The sequence below is a fragment of the Papio anubis genome, chromosome 4 (genome assembly GCF_008728515.1).
Source record: "Papio anubis isolate 15944 chromosome 4, Panubis1.0, whole genome shotgun sequence".
NCBI lineage: Eukaryota > Metazoa > Chordata > Mammalia > Primates > Cercopithecidae > Papio > Papio anubis.
The window spans coordinates 129,498,254-129,518,769 of NC_044979.1; the positions used below are offsets into that span (position 1 = coordinate 129,498,254).

A 20,516-nucleotide genomic window follows, 5' to 3' on the forward strand; every position below is an offset into this window, starting at 1 on the left:
GGAGATCTTAAATTACTGATTTAATCTCCGTAATAGTTATGAGTCTAATCAGATTTTCTGTTTCTTTGTAACTTAGTAGATTTCATGTTTCTAGGAATTTGTCTATTTCATCTAGATTATCCATTTGTTGGCGTACCATTGTTTATAGTACAGTCTTACAGTTTTTTTAAATGTAGAATTGGTAGCAAAATCATTTCTGATTTTGGTAATTCGAGTCTTATTTATCTCTTTTTAAAAATTCATCCAGCTAAAGGTTTGTCAATTTTGTTGATCTTTTAAAAGAACCAGCTTTGAGTTTTGTGGGTTTTTTTTTTTTTTTTTTTTTCCTATTCTCTATTTTGTTGATCTCTGCTCTAATCTCTATTATTTCCTTCTGCTAGCTTTTGGTTCAGTTTGTCCTGTTTTTAGTTCCTGAAGTTTTGAAGTTAGGTTGTTGATTTGAGGTCTTCTTCAGTGTTTATAGCTATAAGCTTTTACCTTAGCATTGCTTTCACTGTGTCCCATACGTTTTGATATGTGGTGGTTTCATTTTGATTAGTCTGTATTTTTAAATTTTCATTGTGATTTCTTCTGTGATCCATTGGTAATATTTAGGGATGTGTTGCTTAACCTCTACAAACTTGTGAATTTTTTAGTTTCATTCATTTGTTGATTTTTAACCTCATCCCATTGTTCTTGGAGAATATGCTTTGTATGATATCTATGTTTTTGAATCTAGGCCTAATTGGTAGCCTAACTTATGGTCTTTCCTGGAAAATGTCCCATGTGTACTTGGGAAGGATGTGTATTCTGTTGTTGTTAGATACAGTGTTCTGTGAGCCTGTTAAATCTAGTTGGCTTATTGTGCTCTTCAAGTGCCCTCCCTCCCTCCTCCCTCCCTCCCTTCACTCCCTCCCTCCTTCCCTCCCTTTTTGACAGAGTTTCACTCTTGTTGCCCAGACTGGAGTGCAATGGCACGATCTCGGCTCACCACAACCTCCACCTCCCAGGTTCAAGCGATTCTCCTGCCTCAGCCTCCCGAGTAGCTGGGATTACAGGCATGTGCCACCATGCCAAGCTAATTTTGTATTTTTAGTAGAGATGGGTTTGGTCAGGCTGGTCATGTTGGTCAGGCTGGTCTCAAACTCGGGACCTCAGGTGATCCACCTGCCTCAGCCTCCCAAAGTGCTGGGATTACAGGTGTAAGCCACCGCGCCTGGCCAACTACTTTATTTTCTTGCTTATCTTTCTCTGGTTGTTGTATCTATGAATGAGAATGAGGTATTGAAGTCTGTAAGTATTGTTGTAGAATTGTCATTTATCCTTTCAATTATATCAATATCTGCTTTGTATATGTTGATTATCTGTTATGAGGTGCTTACATGTTTATAATAGTTACATGTTCTTGCTCTGTTGAACCTTTTATCAATATGTAATATTTTTCTTTGTTTCATAACCTTTTTGATTCAAAGTCTTATTTTCTTTGATATTAATAGAGCCATTCCTGCTGTCTTTGGGTTACTCTTTGCATGGAATACCTTTTTCCATCCTTTCCCTTTCAATCCACTTGTATCTTTGGGTCCAAAGCGAGTCTATTGTAGATAGCATAGAGTGCGATCATATCTTTTTGTTTATTCTACCAATCTCTGTCTTTGGATGGGAGGGTTTAATTAATATGCATCAAAAGTAATGACTGATACGGAGGGATTTACTTCTGTCATTTTGTTGTTTCTCATATGCCTTACAGCTTTTTTGTCTCTCATTTTCTGAATACTGTCTTCTTTTGTGTTGAGTTGATTCTTTGCAGTGAAACATTTAAATTACCTTTTCACTTCCTTTCATGTAGACGCTGTAGCTATTCTCCTTGTGCTTACAATGGACATTGCATTTAACATTCTAAAGTTTTAATACTCTGATTTTAATTTATACCAGCTTAACTTCAACAGCATACAAAAACTATGTTCCTTTATAGCTCTGTCCCCACCCATTTCAGTTTCTGATGTCACAAAATAACACCTTTTTGATACATTGTGTGCCCCAAAACATAAACTAATACTTGCCTTTTTTTTTTTTTTTTTTTTTTTTTAACACGTTAGCATGTTAACATAGAAAATAAAACATAGAGGCTGGGCGTGGTGGCTCACACCTGTAATCCCAGCACTTTGGGAGGCCGAGGTGGGCAGATCACCTGAGGTCAGGAGTTCGAGACCAGCCTGGCTAAATGGTGAAATCCCATCTCTACTAAAAATACAAAAATTGTCTAGGCATTGTGGCAGGCACCTGTAATCCCAGCTACTCAGGAGGCTGAGGCACGAGAATTGCTGGAACCTGGGAGGTGGAAGCTGCAGTGAGCTGAGATCGCACCACTACACTCCAGTCTGGGCAACAGAGTGAGACTCCATCTCAAAAAAATAAAAAGAAAAGAAAAAAAAAAAATAGAGTTACAAAACAAAGCTATAATGATCAATTTTATATTTGCCTATATATTTACCTTTACTGTCATCTTTACTTCTTCATGTAGCTTCAAATTACTGTATAGTGTCCTTTCATTTCAACCTGCAGGACACCATTTAGCATTTCTTATAGGGCAGGTCTAGTGGGGTAATGAACTCCCTCAGCTTTTGTTTATTTGAAAATGTCTTATTTCTTTCCGCATGTTTTGCCAGCATAGGATTCCTAGTTGACATTTTTTTTCTTTTAGCACTTTAAACATATTAGCCTTCTGAACTCCAAAATATCTGATTAGAAATCTTCTGTGACCTTATTGAGTATCCCCTGTGTGTGTGACAAGTCAGTGCTCTCTTGCTGCTTTCAGGATTCTCTGTCTTTGACTTTTTACAGTTTGATTATAATGTGTCTTGGTGTGTTTCTTTTTTATATGTGTGTCAATGTTTATATTTATGCTTTTCATTAAATTTAAGGAAATTTTTGACCATTATTTCTTCACGCATACTCTCTGTCGTCTTCTGTCTCTCTCCTTCTGAGATTGCCATGTGCAGATGTCAGTTCACTTGATACTGTTCGCGGTCCCTTAATCTCTGTTCACTTTTCTTCTTTTTTTTTCTTTTCTGTTATTCAGATGTGATCATTTCCATTGTCCTGTTTTCAAGTTCACTAATCCTTCTGCCTGTAGAAATATGCCTTTGAATTCTTCTAATGAATTTTTTCATTTCAGTTTTTATACTTTTTAGTTCCAGAATTTCTTTTTGGTTTCTTTTTAGGTTTTCGATGCCTATTGATATTTCTATTTTGTTTATATATCCTTTGCTTGACTTTCCCCACATATTCCTGTGGTTTTTAGAGCATCTTTAAGATGGCTGTTTTAAAGTCTGTTTCTAGTGGATCTGCCATCTACCCTTTTTCAGGGTCAGTTTCTGTTGGATTTGTAGTTTTCTTTTGAATGGGCCATACTTTACTGTTTCTTTGTGTGCCTTGTGATTTTATTGCTGAAAACTGAATATTTGTATCTTATCATGTGGCCACCATGGGAATCAGATTCTTTGCCTCTCTCAGTGTTTTCTGGAGTTTTGTTTTGTTTTGTTTGATTATCGAAGGCTACCTCTGTGCCAAGGATCAGCCCGAGGTATGAACTTAAGGTCTTTTCAGGTCTCTTTGAAGACTGCACCTTTCCCTGGGCATCCATGGTGACTATAACTTCCCTATAAATATGTTTATTTTTTAATTTCTTAGTCTTTAATGTATGTCTCCCAAAGAGGGGAAAGAGAAAAGTGAAAGAGTAGGGATGGGGGAAGCACTGGCCCTTGAAATCCCCAGGAAGTCACTTAAGCTAGACGGGGAGGGGCTTGGCACCATGACTGGCTACCTCTATTCCACCCTTCCATGACAAGAACACAGATCCTTAATATTTTGAAGATAGTGTTCTTATTGCCTATCCTGGCTCTTAGAAGCTGCATGCAAGCTGCTCCCATAACATGGACACAGCTGCCTGCCGTGGGGCTGAGTCGTTGGGGACTGGTAGCGGCTTTGGAGCTAAGAGCGGAGATTGACTGAAAATAACTGCAATTTACTGTCAAGCCTTCTCCTGAATGTTACAAGCCTTCAATAGACTCCAGAGTTCCAAAATAGTTACATCAGACAAATTCTGCCAGTGTAATTTTTGTCTGGGTGGGGTAAAGTATTCCTAGTGCTTTCTACTCCAGCATCTTCCCAGAATCCTCTACCTGGATATTTTTAAAATTTATACTTAGTTGAATTCTTAAGTAAATTCACTTTGCTATTCTCCTTCAGAACAACACAAGGACTTCCCTGTGCTTTTTCCTACAAGTTTCCTTTTAAACAAGTTGATACATGTGTGTGTGTTTATTTATTTAATTTTGAGACAGAGTTTCACTCTGGTTACCCAGGCTAGAATGCAGTGGTGCAATCTTGGCTCACTGCAACTTCCGCCTCCTGGGTTCAAGCGATTCTCCTGCCTCAGCCTCCCAAGTAGCCAAGATTACAGGTGTACACCACCACACCTGGCTAATTTTGTATTTTTAGTAGAGATGGGGTTTCACTATGTTGGTCAGGCTGGTCTTGAACTCCTGACCTCAAGTGATCCGCCCACCTTGGCCTCCCAACATGCTGGGATTACAGGCGTGAGCCACCGTGCCCAGCCGATACTTGTTTAGATGTGTCCTTGTAAATACCACTTTCTCAGTTCACCTTTGTTTCTGGCACTCCCAGCTGTTGCTGCTGGTGCGGTTTCCTTCTTACTGAACTCAGTGGTAAACTTAGCCTTCTTTTTTCTCCCCAAAACATCTTTATTGCACTTTCTTGAATAATAGATCATCAGAGTAGAAACTCTAAATCGAGGTATTTCCTGTTAGCACTTTGAAGATATTCCTCTGTTGCCTTCCTACATAATTATTTCATTATCTTCTAGTGTCTTTCATCACCACGAAAAAAATGTCTGGTGTCTTTCCTTAGTTTCGGAGTCTGCTGATAAATTCAGCAACCAGTAACATTTATTAAGGTTACTGTGGTAAGCACTACACATGCTGTAATTCATTTAATTCTTACAAAAGTCTATTGGATCATACATACTAATTTTTCTCATATTCCAAAGGAGGAAACTGAGGCTTAAAAGAATACAAGTCTAGCCGGGTGCAGTGGCTTACGCCTGTAATCCCAGCACTTTGGGAGGCTGAGGCGGGTGGATCACCTCAGGTCAGGGGTTCAAGACCAGCCTGGCCAACATGGCAAAACCCCATCTTTACTAAAAATATAAAAATTAGGTGGGCATGGTGGCATGTGCCTGTAATCCTAACTACTTGGGAGGCTGAGGCAGGAGAATCACTTGAACCCAGGAGGCGGAGGTTGCAGTAAGCTGAGATTGCGCCACTGTACTCCAGCCTGGGCGACAGAGCAATCCTCCGTCTCAAAAAAAAAAAAAAAAAAAAAAAAAAAAAAAAAAAAAAGTACAAGTCTTGTCCAGGGGCAAATAGGACACAGCTAGAATTCCCAAGTGTTTCAAAATACAAAGCCTACTTTGAACAAGTACGTTGTACAGACAAGGTAGGGAAGGTGAAATGTCCTTTGGAAACAAGAGACAGAGTCCCTGTCCCGGCATAGCCAACAGCAGTCTCCTTGATCTCCATGATCATTAGCTCTGAGAGTCTGGCCATAATTAAGATCCTGTAGATAATTAGGCACTGATCACAGGGACCTCCTTCTTGGAGATATAAAACTTGTAGTCTGTAAAGGCAGGGGAAGAAGAGCTATCACCTCCCCCATACCCTCCTATCTTGGAATAAGAAGGGACTTGCGTATCTCCATTTAGGTTTTGTGCAGTGTTGTCTTAGCAAAACCTAGTGACTGTGGTACATGTGGAACTTACCCTCATCAGAGGCCTGATTGCTCCCAGCAGCAGTTGCTTTTAGAGAAATATCAGAGGAAATTGGCATTTTGGTAACACTGCTCAGAGGATTTAGTTCCACTCCAACAAAATTGGAGATTAATTTTGAAACTTCAGAAAATGAGTTTCCAGATAAACTTTTAGAATTGCACTTGGATATATCGAGAATGTAATCTTTTGGTTATAGTTTTGTCTCTCAAAACGGTTCCACAGGCAACTGTTACCATGTGAATCCTACTTATTACCAGTAAACTCAGAAGAGGGTGGCAACAGCTGTCAGCATTCCATCATTACAGGTGATCTCAACTCTGCCCTTGTGATCTCTACCTCTTCTTACCCAAAGAAGAAACTATACAGTTGTAGCTACAACCAGCAAGAACAAATTTCAATAAATCTGGGAAGTTCAAAAGATACCACTGTAATGAAACCACCATTGAAAATTATGACTGCGACAGTGAAAGAGATCTCACCTAACCAACTCTGTCTTGCTTCTAGCCTCCAAGCTGTCCTTGTTCATACTTGGGCGTAGACTGAACTAACTTTGGGAGGAACTTAGTTTATAATTTATAGTTTATAGTTTATAATTGTAAACTTAGTTTATAATTTATAGTTTATAATTTAAAACAAAGATGTAACAGCCCTTTCCTAAAACAAACCTCCTTCTTGCCTAGGGACCAGATGGCCTTTGTAAGACTAAGAAATTAGCCACACAATTAGAAGTTAGTGTTTAAGAGCCATGCAGCTGGAGGCTACAAGATTCTGACCCTCCCTAAACTGTCCCTGAGATCAGCGCTTGAGAAATTTTGCAGACCTTGCTGATGGATCAGCTGGCACCACCCAGCTGGATAAACTGGCTCATCTGATCTTGTGGCCCCCACCCAGGAACTGACTCAGCTCAAGAGGACATCGTCAATTCCCTGTGATTTCATCTCTGACCAATCAGCACTCCTGGCTCACTGGCTTCCCCCCACCCACCAAGTTGTCCTTAAAAACTCTGCTCCCTGAATGCTCAGGGACACCGATTTGAGTAATCATAAAACTCCAGCCTCCCGCATAGCTGGCTCTGTGTGAATTACTGTTTTTCCATTGCAATTCCCCTGTCTTGATAAATTGGCTCTGTCTAGGCAGTGGGCAAGGTGAACCCACTGGGCAGTTACAGTAACACTCTTTTTTTGTAGTCTAAAAGTCACCCCTCAGTATTCCAAAATCACTTCTCCCTCAGACTACCCCTGGACTTCCTCTACTCCCATGCAGTTAACATTAATTTTGAGTTGTGAGAAGGTCCGGCAGCCGCTCTTCTTTCCTTTCACTAGTACTTCCCCTGCTGTTTGGCTTGTAAGTGTGATTGTATGTTTGGAAGACCCATCTAGAAAATAATAATTGACACTAAGATCACATAAAAGCCCTTGAGTGTAGAAATGAAAATAATATGAATGATTCGTTTTGCATTAGTGCTCTTTTTTATTTTTGTTTTATTCCATTTTTGTCTATTATATATGGCCTTTGAAATCTGATTGTGGGGATAGATGAATTTTACCCAAACAAAGGGCTGACCTTGCCCTCAGCTTTTAGGAGGTAATCTCTAAGCCCTTGGAATGTCCTGCCTGATAAGAGTACCTTTGTTTATTTATAGGCCTTGGGCCACACCAGATACTCTCTTTTTTGTTGTTGTTGTTGTTGTTTTTGAGATGGCGTCTCACTCTGTTGCCCATGCTGGAGTGCAGTGGCATGATCTCTGCTCACAGCAACCTCCACCTCCCAGGTTCAAGTGATTCTCCTGCCTCAGCCTTGTAAGTAGCTGGGATTACAGGTGTGCACCTCCACATCCAGCTAATTTTTGTATTTTTAGTAGAGACGGGGTTTCACCATGTTGGCCAGGCTGGTCTCAAACTCCTGACCTCAGGTGATCCTCCCACCTCAGCTGCCCAAAGTGCTGAGATTACAGGCATGAGCCACCATGCCCAGCCCCCACACCAGATATTCTCTGCCAACCAAATGATTTCATATGGTTGGGGCTTTGGGCCATGCAGTTATTGGCTCAACCTCTGGAGGGGCCAGAAATTAAGGTCAGACATGTGGCAATCAACCGTGTCTAGGTGACTGAGCCGCAGTAAAATCTTTGGACACCAAGACTCAGGTGCATTTCCAAGGTTGGCAGCACTCTATGCATATCATCACACATCCCTGCTGGGAGAAGTCAGCTGTGTCTATAACCCCTCTGCGGTAGGACAGCTGGAAGTTCCAAGCATGGAATTCTCCTAGACTCGGTCCCACGTGCCTGTTCCCTCAGTTAGCATTAATGTGTGTCCTTATGCTATAATAAAACATACATGAATATAACAGCTTTCAGAGAGTTCTGGGGGTCCTTCTAGCAAACCGTTAAATCTGGAGGTGGTCTTGGGGGCCCCTGAACTTTGCACTGGTGTATGTGTTTTCCCATCCTCATTTCACCATTTCTCATTCTTAACTGCAATATGGGAGTAGCTCTGTTTTCTGGAGTGATTGTGATGGCTAAATGAAGTGAAGTATAAAAAGCATCTAGAATTGTGCCTTGCCTATAGCCGTGTATTAGTCTGTTCTCACGCCGCTGGTAAAGACATACCCCAGACTGGGTAATTTATAAGAAAAAAGAGGTTGAATGGACTCACAGTGCACGTGGCTGGGATGCCGTCACATTCATGGCGGAAGATGAAAGGCACGTCTCACGTGGTGGCAGACAAGAGAAGAGAACTTGTGCAGGGAAACTCCCCTTCATAAAACCATCAGATCTTGTGAGATTTATTCACTGTCTCAAGAACAGCACAGGAAAGGCCCACCCTCATGATTCAATTACCTCCCACCCGGTCCCTCCTACAACACATGGGAATGGTGGGAACTACAATTCAAGATGAGATTTGGGTGGGGACAGAGCCAAACCATATCAAGCAGTTTCTTAATAAAGGCTTTTTTGTAAAGGTTCTGACTATTTGCTTTTTAAATAAAGACTGGTATAGTGTTACGTGGAGGAATAGTCACACAAACTGCCTCCAATGTTGATGCTAATAAATAGCTTGTGGGGTGCTCTTTTTTCAGCTCAGATATAGGATTTCCTTCTTATTTCAACTCTTGAATGTATAGAACTATGAGACCTTTGTATGATTAGAACTTTTTCAGTGACTCTGCAGTATTTATAACAAAAGCTGGAACAACTTTCAGCAGAACCTGGTTTGAGACAGTGACTGGGAGCCAGCCAAATGATACAGATTTTTTGTTTGTGACATTTTGAGTTTGAGGTGACTGGATCTCCCATATAGATGAGTCTATGGAGAAGTTACAAGGGAAACTGATGGGTTCTTCGTCTGCAACCTGTTGCCTGTAACTGTTAGGAACTAGTTCATGTAATGGGAGGAGAATATCCTTCACTGTGGCAGTTTTATTTTTTTAGTTATTATTTTCTGAGAAGAGATGGAAGCTTGTAAATAAAATCAAACAGATCAAAGGCAGAGCACACTGACTAGAGGTCTGCATAAAAAGCTTTTGGCTCCCCTTGTTTGCCTAAGGCCTCTCTTGTGCTGTACTTGAGTAGAGAAATAATTAACAGACAGTAGGCTTCTCAGTGCGCTCATTGTTTAGACTGAATGCCCAGAGAAGTTGAAGTACCTTAAGAATTTGGGATATAGGCTGGGTGTGGTGGCTGATGCCTGTAATCCTAGCACTTTGGGAGGCCGAGGTGGGCGGATCACCTGAGGTCAGGAGTTTGAGACCAGCCAGGCCAACATGGCGAAACCCTGTCTCTACTAAAAATGCAAAAATTAGCCGGGCTTGGTGATGCATGCCTATAATCCCAGCTACTCCAGAGGCTGAGACAGGAGAATCTCTTGAACCTGGGAGGAAGAGGTTGCAGTGAGCTGAGGTTGTGCCACTGCACTCTAGCCTAGACAACAGAGTGAGACTCCGTCCCCCTCACCCCCCCCCAAAAAAAAAAGAATTTGGAATATACACTGTTTTCTGTAAGTTTTAGATAAGTTAAACAAAGGGAGTTAACTTAAAGATATTGCACACAAATAAGTCCAGGGATAAAACAAAATAAAACAAAAAATGAAACCAACTCTCGGCCAGGTGAGGTGACTCACATCTGTACTCCCTGCACTTCAAGAGGCTGAAGTAAGAGAATTGCTTGAGCCCTGGAGTTCAAAACCATCCTGGGCTGCATAGCAAGACTGTCTCTCAACAAAACATTAACAAATTAGCCAGATATGGTGTCATGCACCTGTAGTCTCAGCTATTCCAGAGACTGAGGAGGGAGGATCCTTGAGCCCAAGAAGTTGAGGCTGCAGTGAGCTATGATTGCACCACTGCACTCCGGTCTGGGCGACAGAGGAAGACCCTGTCTCTAAAACAAAACAAAACAAAACAAAAATCCTCTCTCTGCAGTTTCCTTGAGAAATATTTGAAAGACATGACTATTAGTTCTGTCATTTTCCAGTTTGAAAGCTACCAGTAGCATGGGATCATGTAATGGCCACGTCTCTTTAACACCTTCCAATTTGAATCTTGGCCCTTCTACTTCCTGAGGATATGTCCTAAGCACATCTATCACCTAGCTTTTTTTGGACTTTTGCTCTCATTCTAAAGATAGGAATGTAACTACAACATGTTTGTTATGTGGATTACACAAGATAGAGAACCAAACATAGCACCTAGTACGCAGTAGGACACTTCACAAGGATTCGTCACTACTGTTTGCCTGCTAGTCCTCTCCTTTCCTCTGCCCTACATTTTTTGGCTGAGGTTGTTGATGTGCTTTTTCCTTTCTTGGATGGATACAGTCACCACTATTTTAAACCTTATTTTTAGTTTTGTCAAAATTCTATGTGGACAGTTTAAAAGTCCAAGTTTATTAAAAACAAAAACAAAAAACAGCAGTTCCTTGTACCTTCCTCAAACACAAACACACCTCCATTTCCCCCTCTCAAGCAAAAAAACTTTCAGATTTTCTAGGTGATTCATTTGGTATTTATCTCTGTATCTCTAAATAGCATACGTAGCTGCTCGCCCCTGCACCCCCAGTTCACCATTTTGCTTATTATCTCTCTTTTTTTTTTTTGAGGCGGAGTCTCGCTCTGTCCCCCAGGCTGGATGGAGTGCAGTGGTGCAATCTCAGCTCGCTGCAACCTCCGCCTCCTAGGTTCAACCAGTTCTCCTGCTTCAGCCTCCCGAGTAGCTGGGACTACAGGAGCCCACCACCACACCTGGCCAGTTTTTATATTTTTAGTAGAGACGGTGTTTCACCTTGTTGGCCAGGCTGTTCTTGAACTCCTGACCTCAAATGATCCACCCACCTCAGCCTCCCAAAGTGCAATTACAGGTATGAGCCACCATGCCTGGCCACTTCTTATCTCTTTACTGTGTACCGTGGAAGATGAGGCTTGAGCTTGCTTCTGCCTCCTCCTGGAACATCCTTTCCCATTCCCCCACCCTCCTATCATACACATACCAGATTTTTATTTAGATGATTGGTTTTTTGCTTTATTATAACCATGTGAACACTGTTCACGGCCAAGCCATGCCATCTCCTGCAATTGCTATTTGTTCCAGCGCCACCTTTGGTTAACTTTTATTATTTTCTTCATCTAGATTTCTGTGTTCTTTTGCTAACAACTCTCTGCCATCTCAAATATATTGCCTCTCAGACTTTCAGATTTGTTGGATTTGCTATCAGGTTCCTCTTTTTGAAGAAGTCTCTGCAGGGACACTTTCTTATCTACCTACCTTGGACAGTTCACTCTCTACCACCTAGTTCACAGCTGTTTTCCTGGGATCACCAGCTCTGTCTTGAGTGAAATGTTTCTGGGATCCCATGTTTCCTAAAGTTACTCCTTCATTTACGGGAAATGCAACTTCTAGGAGATTCCTAAGAAACTGGTATGTGAAAAGTACAACTTTTCAAGGCCTTAAATGTTTAAACGTGTTTTCATTCTCCCTACACACTTGATTTGGATATAGAATTCTTGGCTGGAAACTATTCCCCCTTTGAGGTTGGACCTACTGTCTTTCAGCTTTCCTTGCAGTAATTGAGAACTCAAAAGGCATTCAGATTCTTAATCCTCTGTGTATGACCATGTGTTTCTCATTAGATTTTCTCTTTGTCTTCATTGTTTTGAAATTTCACTGTAATGTGCCTCAGACGGTGTGTCTGGTTTTATCCATTGTAGACACCTTTAATGTGGAAACTCATGTCCTTCACTTCTTAACATTTCCAGAATTATTTCAATGAATATATCCTCTCTTCTATTTTTTTTTTCTCCTTTCTGTCTAGAACTACTAAAAAGAAAAGTTTTAAATTGGATCTTATGAACTAGTTCTTTAATATTTTTTTTTTAATCTTTTCTGCCAGGTGCAGTGGCTCACGCCTATAATCCCAGCACTTTGGGAGGCCAAGCAGGTGAATCACCTGAGGTCAGGAGTTCAAGACCACCCTGGCCAATATGGTGAAACCCCGTCTCCACTAAAAATACAAAAAATTAGCCAGGCATGGTGGCACATGCCTGTAGTCTCAGCTACCCTGGAGGCCTAGGCAGGAGAATCTCTTGTACCTGGGATACAGAGGTTGCAGTGAGCTGAGATCACGCCATTGCACTCCAGCCTGGGTGACAGAGTGAGACTCTATCTTAAAAAACATAATAAAAATTAAAATTAAATTAAAACACCTTTTCTTTCCTATGTTCTATTTTTCTTTTTTGCTCTACACTCTAGAAAATGTTCTTAATTTTGTTTCTTAACTTTCTTGTGAGTCCTTCATTTATGCTCCCATATTTTAAAAATCTATGGTCTTTTAAAAATTATTTCAATGTTCCTTTTATAGCATAGTTTTAAAATGGATGCAGTATTTTCTTTCATTTCTTTAAGGATATTAATAATAGTTGTTTCAGTTTAGTTGGTTTTTGTTTGTGTCATTTTCTCCCTGCATAGGCTCAGTTTATGTTTTTCTTTTTGTTTGTTTGTTTATTTTTTGAGACGGAGTCTTGCTCTGTCACCTAGGCTAGAGTGCAATGGCGTGATCTCAGCTCACTACAACCTCCACCTCCTGGGTTCAAGTGATTCTCCTGCCTCAGCCTCCCAAGTAGCTGGGATTACAGGCGCCTGCAACTGCACTCGGCTGTTTTTTGTATTTTTAGTAGAGATAGGGTTTCATCGTATTGGCCAGGCTGGTCTCGAACTCCTGACCTCAGGTGATCTGCCTGCCTGGGCCTCCCAATGTGCTGGGATTACAGGCGTGAGCCACCACTCCCGGCCTCTTTTTATTTTTATCCCTCTATCATGTTAGAAGTTTTTCTGAGGTGGCTGATGGTCATTGGTTATATGCTTGTATTTGAAAGTGGGAGACTAAAGACCAGCCTGGCCAACATGTTGAAACCCCATCTCTTCAAAAAATACAAAAATTAGCCAGGCATGGTGGTGCACACCTATAATCCCAGCTACTTGGGAGGCTGGTGCAGGAGAATTGCTTGAACCAGAGAGGCGGAGGTTGCAGTGAAGCCGAGATTGTGCCATTGCACTCCAGCCTGGGCGACAGAGCAAGACTCCATCTCAAAAATAAATAAATAAAAATAATAATAAATAAAGAGCACCCTACGAGTATGGGCTTGACTCTATCTTGGCGTGATCTACCGAGTCATATCCTCAGGGAATCCCAACCTCAGTATCTTGCAATCTGTCTTCTTGGGCTGGTCAGTAGGGTCTTCTCATTTTCTGCAGCTTGCAGTGGTCCCTGGTGGTCCAGAAACGGAAAGGGAATAGTTTTATTACGGCAGCCCTGCCCTCAGCTATACCTCCTGTCCCACAGACCATAGATCCCTTCTGAATTGTCTTCTGAGAAGAAACCTCCAAGCATCTGTCAGGGCATGGAGTGGGTAGGTGCTCAGCTGTGAATATGTGCAGGGAGGTCAGGAACTTGAGATTCTAATCATGTCTTAAACAGAATATAAACCTGCCTTTGGGTTTTTGGTGGGGAGTGGGTTTGGTACCTCCTCAATCCATGCTTCCTGACGGGGGGACTGGTGCAGCCAGTTTCTGAGCCTTTGAGGAATTCTAAAGCATAAATTGTGCTGAATCTTGGATTTCTCTATTTGTTAGCTTAGGATTCAGCTCTCTTGGGTCTGCTAAACCAGTTTGCTCACCCATCATCTTTTCAGCTTCTAAAAGTCCAGCACTGTTTTCTCCTCTCCCGATAGCTTTATTTTTATGTTATATGTCTTTTTTAAATGTTCTTACTGTCATTTTAGTGGGGTTTCAAGAGGAAGTAATAGCAAATGCATGCGTTTAATCTACCATCTTTAATAGAATCTTTTTAAACATTTACACTAACAGAGAACTTATGCTGTTATTATTGTTTAGTGAAATTCTCCCTTTGTGAAAGATGAGAACATAAGGAGAACAAGACCCTTTGTACAGCAGTTTGGTTCTCGCAGAGAGTGGGAACCTGCAATGCCTCATCTAACCAGCAAGGCCACAGACCCTTAGTAGCCTGGCTTTATTAAGTCAGGCTGTAGCTTATTGTGCTTATGTGTTTTTAAGATCATCTATGACCTTTTGAGTTTATTTGTAATTCTGCATAGATTCCGTTCTTCCCTTACTGTTGGATTTGAGGGATTCTTTTAGCAGGGTGACCTCATGTCTCAGGATACTTAACCTCAGATTTTACAATTTGGGGTTTCATGCCTCTGTTTATGCAGCTGTCTCTCAGCGCTGTTTGTGTGTCAATCATACCAAATTTTGCTCTTTCAGCTTCTGCCTTTTACATGGAACACTTTGATTTTTTCTGAGCTGTGATTATTCAGTATGATTCGTCTCAGATTGCCCCTGAGAGGAGGCACATGTGGTTCAGTTTTGTCTTTTGGGTCTAGTGGCTCCATTCATTTCAGAATAACTTACTCTTAAGGACTGAATGTTTGTGGCCCCCCTCCCAGATTCATAGGTTGAGGTCCTAACTCCCAGTGCGGCTGTATTTGGAGATGGGGTTTCAAAGGAAGCAACTGGGATTAAATGAGGTTATAAGGGTAAGCCTTGATCTGATAGGATCAGTGTCTTTATAAGAAGAGACATCAGGGCTGGGTGCGGTGGCTCACCCCTGTGATCCTAGCATTTTGGGAAATCAAGGTGGGACGATCACTTGAGGCCAGGAGTTCAAGAGCAGCCTGGGCAAAATAGCTAGACCCTTTCTCTACAGAAAATTTTAAAATTAGCTGGGCGTGGTGACATGTACCTGTAGTCTCAGCTACTCAGGAGGCTGAGGTGGGAGGATGGCTTGAGCCCACATGATTGAGGCTGTAGTGTGCTATAGTTGCACCACTGCACTCCAGCCTGGGTGTTAGAGTGAGAACCTATCTCTTAAAAAAAAAAAAAGAAGAAGAAGAAGAGACATGAGAAGGCTCAAGTCACTTGCTCACTCACTTTCCATGTACATGTACCAAGGAAAGGCCATGTGGGACAGAGCAAGAAGGCAGCCGCCTGCAAAGACAGGAAGAGAGCCCTCACCAGAAACTGAGTTAGCCAGAACCTTGGAATTCCAGCCTCCAGAACTGTGAGAAAATAATTTTCTGTTGTTTCAGCCACCCACACTATGGCATTTTGTTACAGCAGCCTGAGCTAATACTCCTGCTTTGTCCAGCATTTACTTGGTCTTCCAGTTAGTTTTTTTAGCCTTTGGGAATCAGGGCAGTAAGTTGTCAGATTTTAGCTTACAGTTGTCCTACCTGTGCAACTGAGATTTCTTCCATTTTAAACCAGAGTAGAGTTTTAGAGTCAGAAGAAACCAGATCTTTTAGTGCAGAAGTTTTCAAACTGCATTAGAAGTTAGGAAGTTGGTTTTGTGAGTTGCAGCCAGCAGTATGAAATGCATTGCCTGCAGTTTTGTGAAAGTTGTATTCCCAGCTTGTGTGTGTATATTTGCGTGTATTAGATCGAGATATAAAGTATATTTTTGACTGTAGGTATGGTTAAAAAAAAAATTGCCTATTGTATTGCTCAAACTAATCCTTTCTGTTAGAACACCCATGGCAAATGATCATGTTAGAGTTTGAGGGTGAAGGAGCATCAGGATTATGAACCGGAGGGGTCAGACTTCAGACCTAGAAATCGAAACACCAAAGGGACACAAATAGGGAAGAAGAGAGTATGATCATCTCTTTCTTTCAGCAAGCAACGCTGGGATCCCCAAAAAGACTCCTCTACAGGGCCAAGCTTGTGTGATTTATCGCACATGTCCCTGTATTCCCCAAGTGCCGTGTACATAACCTCACTCACTATACATGCTATGTTGTATTAATAATTTTCGAAATGTATGTGACTAGACCAGGTCCATAGTTGGCCCAGTTGGCCCATGTTGATGGATGGATCATCATTTTTGGCCTCATTTGACTGTCATACATGTTGAATTACATGTTAATGTCATGTCAGTCACCCCAGGCTCGGTCAAGGGTGAGTGTCGTGCCTCTGTCACGAATACACGGTGAAGCAGTCCCTTCCACTCTGTGGAGCCAGTAGCAGCAAAATCCCATCGTGTCTCAAGATGTCAGTAGAAAGGGTGGAATTTTGATTCTTTCTATGCTTTTCTACCTTTGTTAAGAGGTGAGGAAGAAGGGCTGGGCCCTCGCATGTCCTGGGTGACGGCATATGTTGTTAAGTTCATATATTCACAGAGCCAGCAGGTGTGGTGGGGTGGAATGCAGGAGGAAAATGCAGGGGCCATTATAGTGTCTGTGGACATTCAGGACAGTGAGGTCCTGTGGCCGGAAAACTGACAGAAACTGTCTAACACGGGAACTATCTCACTGCAACCGAACTCACAGGATTTAGGAAGACTTCCCAGAGCAAAGGATGAAGGATGTGTGAGTTAGACAGAGGGAACAGCATGGGTGTCACCTGAGAGGGCCACAGCTCATGAAGAGATGCAGATTTGATACTCAGACTTTACATTCAGGATCATGGGAATCCGGAATCATTTCTGCTGTCGGCACAGTCTCAGGCCGTCTGTGGGAAGTTGAAAGAAGCCACAGCTGGAATCAGAAAGTCAGTCAGCTGGAAGACGGTGGCCGCGGCCCAGAGGAAGGGCCTGCGTGACCAAGTCACGCCTCTGGCAGCAAAAGTGCTGCCCAGGGAGAATCGATGGAGGTGTGAGGGGCCAGGGAAAAGGAGGTCACCTTTGACTGCAATTTTTGAGGCTCAGTGCCTGGGAATGACAGTGATTGCTTCCACAACAATAGACAACACTTCAGGGACAGTCTGTCTCGGGAGAGAAAATGATGGTGAGATATAAATTTTACATCGTGGGTTGCAGAGTTCACAGAGCCCTTGAGGCATCATTTCCAAGAATGGTCTTATTACAAGAAAACTTCTAATTCTTAGAGTAATTAAACTTTTCCACACAGTCAGCATTTTCCCCCTAGAAAGCTCTTAGCTAGTGGGTAAAAAATCAGATGTCATTTAAATTCAGCATATTTTAATATTCTAAATTCAGGAGCCTATATATTTTCTTTTCTCTTTTTTTTTTTTTTTTTGTGGCTAGAGCAGGAAATTGTTCCTTAGTTCATTTGGTTAGTTGGAGTTTTTTTATTTTTATTTTTGAGACGAAGTTTCACTCTTGTCACTGAGGCTAGAGTGCAGTGGCATGGTCTTGGCTCACTGCAACCTCCACCTCCCGGGTTCAAGCGATTCTCCTGCCTCAGCCTCACAAGTAGCTGGGATTATAAGCACACACCACGACGCCCGGCTAAGTTTTGTATTTTTAGTAGAGATGGGGTTTTACCATGTTGGCCAGGCTAGTCTTGAACTCCTGACCTCAGGTGATCCACCCGCCTCGGCCTTTCAAAGTGCTGGGATGACAAGCATGAGCCACCGTGCCCAGCCGTCAGTCAGAGTTTTTTAAAAGAGACAGTGGCATGACAAGTACTTGTCTGTTTTTGAGTCAGGTATCAGCGTATTAGTTAATACATTTACACAAATGAATGCCAAACAAATGCTTTGAATTAAAAGCCTTCACAGTTCAATTAGTATTTCCTTACGAGCCTCTTCAACTTTCTGTTTTCTTCATTCCAGGTCATTATTCCACCGTGACTTTTGAGAAGCAATTTTCTTAAGAGAGTACAAATTGGATTATCCCCTCTTACTGAACTGAAATTCTTCAGGCTTTCCACTAATGAGATATCGTATCCATGTTAGGCCAGAAAAGCTAGTTTGAGTCATTTAGTTAGCATTTTTGAATTAGAAGTTATTGATAAAACCTTCACTAATACCTCAAGCCAAGTTGAGTCTAAAAAGGATTCCACGAGGTGCTGTTAACACAGCCTTGAAAATTTGTTTTGTAACCGATCATAAGCGGCAACAGCAGGAATTAGAGTGAGTTTGAATTAGCCACATGGTAACACCGAAACATTTAACCCTGTGTCAGCGTGACTGCTTGACTGCTCGAGATAAACTTGACTTGTCTTTGGGGCCCAGCAAAGGAAGCTCTCCTGTGGTTGTAGCGCATCTTGCTTTGATAGGAAGTCATGTCTGGACCATGAAAGAGGTTTTTTTGTGTTTGTTTTTGTTTTTTTTGATGTGATAGAAAAGATCAGACTTGTTCATGATTTTTAAAAGCATTCATTTTTTTTCCTAGGGATGTTTTTACTTCTGTCTTGACTTGACACATTTTTTTCTTTCCAGTTTAAAATTGGTGGTGAATGGTGGACGTGGATCGATTATAACCGCTTCCAGGAGCTCATCCAGGAATATGAAGATAGTGGTGGATCAAAAACGTTCAGCGCAAAGGATTATATGGCCAGAACTCCTCACTGGGCATTATTTGGTGCCAATGAAAGAGGCTTTGATCCCAAGGACACAAGACATCAGAGAAAGAACAAATCAAAGGCTATTTCTGGATGTTGAGATTATCTGATTTCAAGGTACTGAAGGACAAAAACTTGGATGGCCTCAAAAGTTTCTTGAACACCACTGTGATTCTTCCAAGGACGAATTACATAAATTATACTTTCACACAAAGGAGATGATAAGGCAGTAAACACGGGGACACGGGGGACAGCATCCACACTCAGGGGGCCTGGGCCATAGCCCCAGTGTTTCTTTTCAGAACTCAGCCCCTTTCCTGATTTTACTTCTAAGAGGAAAATTATTTTGGGGAGGAACTACATGGTCATTATTAGAATTTAACTGATCGTTTTGTATTATGACTTGTAAGAGCTGCCAGAATGCCAGTCCCGAGAGTGTCAGACAAGGCAGAAATCTCTGGGCTTCTTCCTCTTACTGGGCCCTTGGATTTCACGGAGCAGCCACTTAGCATTGAATTCCACTACCCTGAGCTAAACGCGTCTGCGCCTTCTAAGATAAGAGCTTGATCCCTTTCCTCTATCTTAAGACAGCACCTCCTGAAAAGAATCGAAGTTGTCACAACTCTCAATTATTTTTAAATACTGCATAGACTGAGTTTTGGCTTATTACCAACCCTTCACAAAATTGCATCGGATCTAAAACTGCTAGATCTCATCTCATTCCCGTGTAAATTACTGCAGACCGCAGGGCTGCAGCGGAGCGAAGCTGTCTGCTATAAGAGGAGTGGCCATGTGAGGGCAGGGAGTCATTAGTCTCACCAACACACTTTGGACTGAAGAGGATTATTTGTTTTTGTTTAGGAAGTCACTGTCCGGGCCTCATATCACAACCAGATGGCGGGTCTCCGTCGTCTTTCGCTCCTGTGGCCCTCGCTGCTTTGCACAATCTGTTCTTTCAGGTTCAGCCGTTTTCAAATTGGAAGGATCATAAATACTCAAAATTGTTTTCAAGTTAGCAAGTTCTTTTAACAGTCTTTTATGCAAAAATTGAATTAGTAAAACAATCTTTTATAAAGACTTACAGCATGAGTTTTCTTTTTTTTGAATTTTTATTCTAATTTTTGTGGGTACATAGTAGGTGCATATATTTATGGGGTACGTGAGATGTTTTCATACAAGCATGCAATGAGTAATAAGCACATCATGGAGAATGGGGTCTCCATCCCCGCAAGCATTTATCCTTTGTGCGAAAACCAATCCAATTATACTCTTTCAGTTATTTAATTAATTAATTAATTAATTTTTTATTTATTTTGAGACTGAGTCTCGCTGTCACCCAGGCTGGAGTGCAATGGTGTAATCTTGGCTCGCTGTCACCTCTGCCTCCTGGGTTCTAGTGATTCTCCTACCTGAGCCTCCCAAATAGCTAGGATTATAGGCATGCACCACCACGCCTGGTTAATTTTTGTATTTTTAGCAGAGATGGGATTTCACCATGTTGGCCAGGCTGGTCTTGAACTCCTGACCTCAGGTGATCCTCCTGTCTCGGCCTCCCAGAGTGCTAGGATTACAGGCATGAGCCACCGTGCCCGGCCAGCCCTGCAGTTCTAAACCCTGTTAGACCCACCTTTTGTAACTCTATCCTCTATGCTGAATTAAAATTCATAGATATATAATCTACCTACCCAGTTGAAAACTGGGCACCTTTTTTTTTTTTTTTTTTTTTTTTTTTGCAACAGAGTCTTGCTCTGTTGCTGAAGCTGGAGTGCAGTAGCACAATCATGGCTCACTGCAGCTTCAATCTCCTGGGCCCAGGCAGTCCTCCTACCTTAGCCTCCTGGGTAGCTGGGACTGCAGGTGCACACCAAGCTTAG

At 41.9% G+C, this 20,516-nt stretch overlaps 1 protein-coding gene across 4 annotated transcripts in view; it reads left to right on the forward strand.

The window, feature by feature from the left end:
* Positions 1-19,725, forward strand: part of LOC101000797 (S-adenosyl-L-methionine-dependent tRNA 4-demethylwyosine synthase TYW1) — a 256,556-nt gene extending 236,831 nt beyond the window's left edge. For 3 of the 4 annotated variants that reach the window (XM_009202869.4, XM_021935762.2, XM_003895916.5), the window contains one exon: positions 18,521-19,725. In XM_009202869.4, coding sequence (XP_009201133.2) covers positions 18,521-18,742 — 222 coding nt within the window. In that variant the 3' untranslated portion in view covers positions 18,743-19,725. Of the gene's footprint in view, positions 1-6,507; positions 7,502-18,520 lie in introns of those variants that run through there. The other variant, XM_021935761.2, reaches the window with a different exon arrangement.
* The last annotated feature ends 791 nt before the right edge of the window (positions 19,726-20,516 follow it).